This window comes from Pollachius pollachius, assembly GCF_949987615.1.
Source record: "Pollachius pollachius genome assembly, chromosome: 3".
Classification (NCBI taxonomy): domain Eukaryota; kingdom Metazoa; phylum Chordata; class Actinopteri; order Gadiformes; family Gadidae; genus Pollachius; species Pollachius pollachius.
Window position 1 is genome coordinate 12,184,871 of NC_136936.1, and position 2,815 is coordinate 12,187,685.

Sequence of the window (2,815 nt, forward strand, 5' to 3'; positions counted from 1 at the left end):
CAGTCACATTGTCTTACAGGCAAGAACCTCCTAGGATGTAAACAACGCAGAGATAAATAAGTTCTCAAACAAATAAACAGATAAATGTATAATAATAAGCATGAATTGAAAAGGGTAAGAAACACCCTATGATTTGTATGTTTAACCTTTGTTCTATTGCAATGCATTACAGATAATTGCTGACATTTGAAATTATAATGACAATTACACTACATGTAATTCAGTCTTCAGATTACATTTTGCTGGGATACCATGTGCATGTTTAAGCAAAAAGCATTGAAAAACTGTGACATAGGGTGACAGTACCAGATGATAGTGGAGTGGTCATGCTGGTTATGATGATAGGATGATGATGATGATGATGATGATGATGATGATGATGATGATGATGATGATGAGTAATGATCCAGAAACTAAGATTGTTCCTCATTTCTTGTTTAAAGAAGCAAACTAGAGAGCAAGTACATAAAACTATTTCTGATTCCATTTGACCAAAAATGCCCTGGGTGTAAATGTCGTTGCTGTGACACTGATCGCGTATGACCTGTGCTCCACAGGACTCGTCCAGCGATGAGTTCAGCGAGTCGGACAGCGATAGCGACTTCCCCCTGATGATCCCCCAGGACCACCTCGGTCTCGCCTTCTTCTCCATGCTCTGCTGCTTCTGGCCACTTGGCATCGCTGCCTTCTACCTGTCACAGAAGGTACTGCACCCCACCGCTGGCAAAACAGTCTCAAAACATGTTTTGAGACTGTTATGATGATTATTACGATGAGGATTAATAATGTGAGGATTAATATTATGATGATGAGGATGATGATGAAGGTGATTGTCTTTGTTGTGATGTTTATTATCATTATTTAGTGGTCGTTGGGATGACGGTGATGATGGTGATGTTGATGATGATGGTGTTTATCTCGCTGTCAAATTACTAGGTTTTTGAAATTCAGTGTTAATATCAACTACAAATGAAACTGACACATGAGTGTCTATGTGTCCGTCTGCCCATGTGCGTGTGGCTCTGAACCACTCATAGATTACATCAGGTTAAGGTGAGTGTATCTGGATGGTTCCAGCTTCGACATTATGGAATTGCTTTGGGTTTATGGGATTACACCCCTTTTACAGATTTGTAGGATTATGGCGCCAGAGCTTTCCAATACCTCAGAGCCACACAAAGCAGCCAGGGAAAGAACAAGGAGCAGAGATAGAGTGTACAGTCCCATCAAATCTGGGGTGTTTGTTAGTTTACAGTCTTGGGAATGAGCCCAGACTTTGATCCACCCTCTCTATCCTACAGCAAGGGGCTGTGTTTCTGAGTAGGGTTGGTTATCTCTCCAAATTATTCATCTAGGTTCGATCCCCATCTTGCTTAGTTTCATTGGGCCAGATGCCCTTACATGCTCATTGATGAAAGGTTTCTGAATTCATTGTAATTCACTTGTGATAAAAGTGTCTTGTTAAAATGCCGAAAGTCACAAAGATTTATGATGTATAGTCCAACCTACCAGTTGGTACAGTCCGTTAAGTTGTTTGATTGTAGGTTGATCTATCATCATTTCTGGGTGGGCATTTCCACTTGTTATGTCACTATGTGTGTGTGTGTGTGTGTGTGTGTGTGTGTGTGTGTGTGTGTGTGTGTGTGTGTGTGTGTGTGTGTGTGTGTGTGTGTGTGTGTGTGTGTGTGTGTGTGTGTGTGTGTGTGTGTGTGTGTGTGTGTGGAGGGTAGGGCAGGGGGGGGGAGCTAACTATAAACCAGCAGCAGAGTTTCTTCACTCGTCAATTATCTTTTTTAAGGTATAATTAGAGTTAGAACAAGGAGGAGGGGTTCGATTTCCGATACATTAACCTAAGAGGAGAGAGCAAAAGCTAGAAAGGAATCATGGGGGGAACAAGAAAGGAATAAGACCACAATAGGAAACCTTTGAGTAAAATTACAACTAATGACAAGCTTTCTCTCCTTCTGGTCTTTCTCGTCCTCCTTCCTCTCTACACTCCCGTTTCCTCGTCCCTTGCACCTGCCTCCTCTCCCCCTCCCTCTCCTCAACCCCTCCACACTGCTGCTTCATTCCCCCTGGCTCCGGCCTCCTCCCCTCTAATCCCTCCCATCCCCTTCTCCTTCTGTCTTTACCTCCCCTCCTCCTCTCTCCCCAGACCAACAGGGCGTCTGCCCAGGGCGACTATGAAGGGGCAACTGCTGCATCGCGCCACGCCCTCTGGCTCTCAGTCCTCTCCATTGTCTTCGGCATCATCACCTACATCTGCGCCATTGCCGCCCTCATCTCTTACCTGTCTGTCAAACCGCCCTAATGCAACCTAAGACCGGGCGGAAGGATACGCAGGGTGGAGGAAGAAGTGTTCCCTTTATGCACCAATGACATTGACTCTCTCTGTGACACACATGAAGAATTGACTTGATTCAGTCTACCTGCTTGGACCTTGGCATGGTACATGTTTTACAGACATAAAACCTGGACTGGAATCGGACATCACGACTGGAGTTGACATCTGGTTGACAACCATAATGGTTCAATTCAATGGTGACTCACTGGAAATACAACCATCACAAATCATCAGGTTTCAAAGTACCTGAGACGTTTATTGCAATCTATAAATCAAAACTGCAGAAGTCCTGTCCGTCAAAGCAATTTTACCAGGTCAATGAAGGACTTAATCAAGACCCTACAAACCTTTATATTTCGTGCATGTTGTCATTTTTCTTTGGATGTGTTTCTTTCCTCCTATTTCATGTTCAGACTTCTGCTTCAAGAACAAAAACACAGATCACAACGTTGTAGATAGCACGAAAAAAAA

At 43.5% G+C, this 2,815-nt stretch overlaps 1 protein-coding gene across 1 annotated transcript in view; it reads left to right on the forward strand.

The window, feature by feature from the left end:
- The window catches only part of tmem91 (transmembrane protein 91), a gene marked incomplete at both ends in the record, with an annotated part of 4,417 nt that extends 2,106 nt beyond the window's left edge, over nucleotides 1–2,311 (forward strand). Inside the window, 2 exons of the mRNA XM_079733395.1 lie at nucleotides 558–704; nucleotides 2,156–2,311. Of these exons, the coding sequence (XP_079589521.1) occupies nucleotides 558–704; nucleotides 2,156–2,311 (303 nt within the window). The remainder of the gene's footprint in view (nucleotides 1–557; nucleotides 705–2,155) is intronic.
- Between the last annotated feature and the right edge of the window lie 504 nt (nucleotides 2,312–2,815).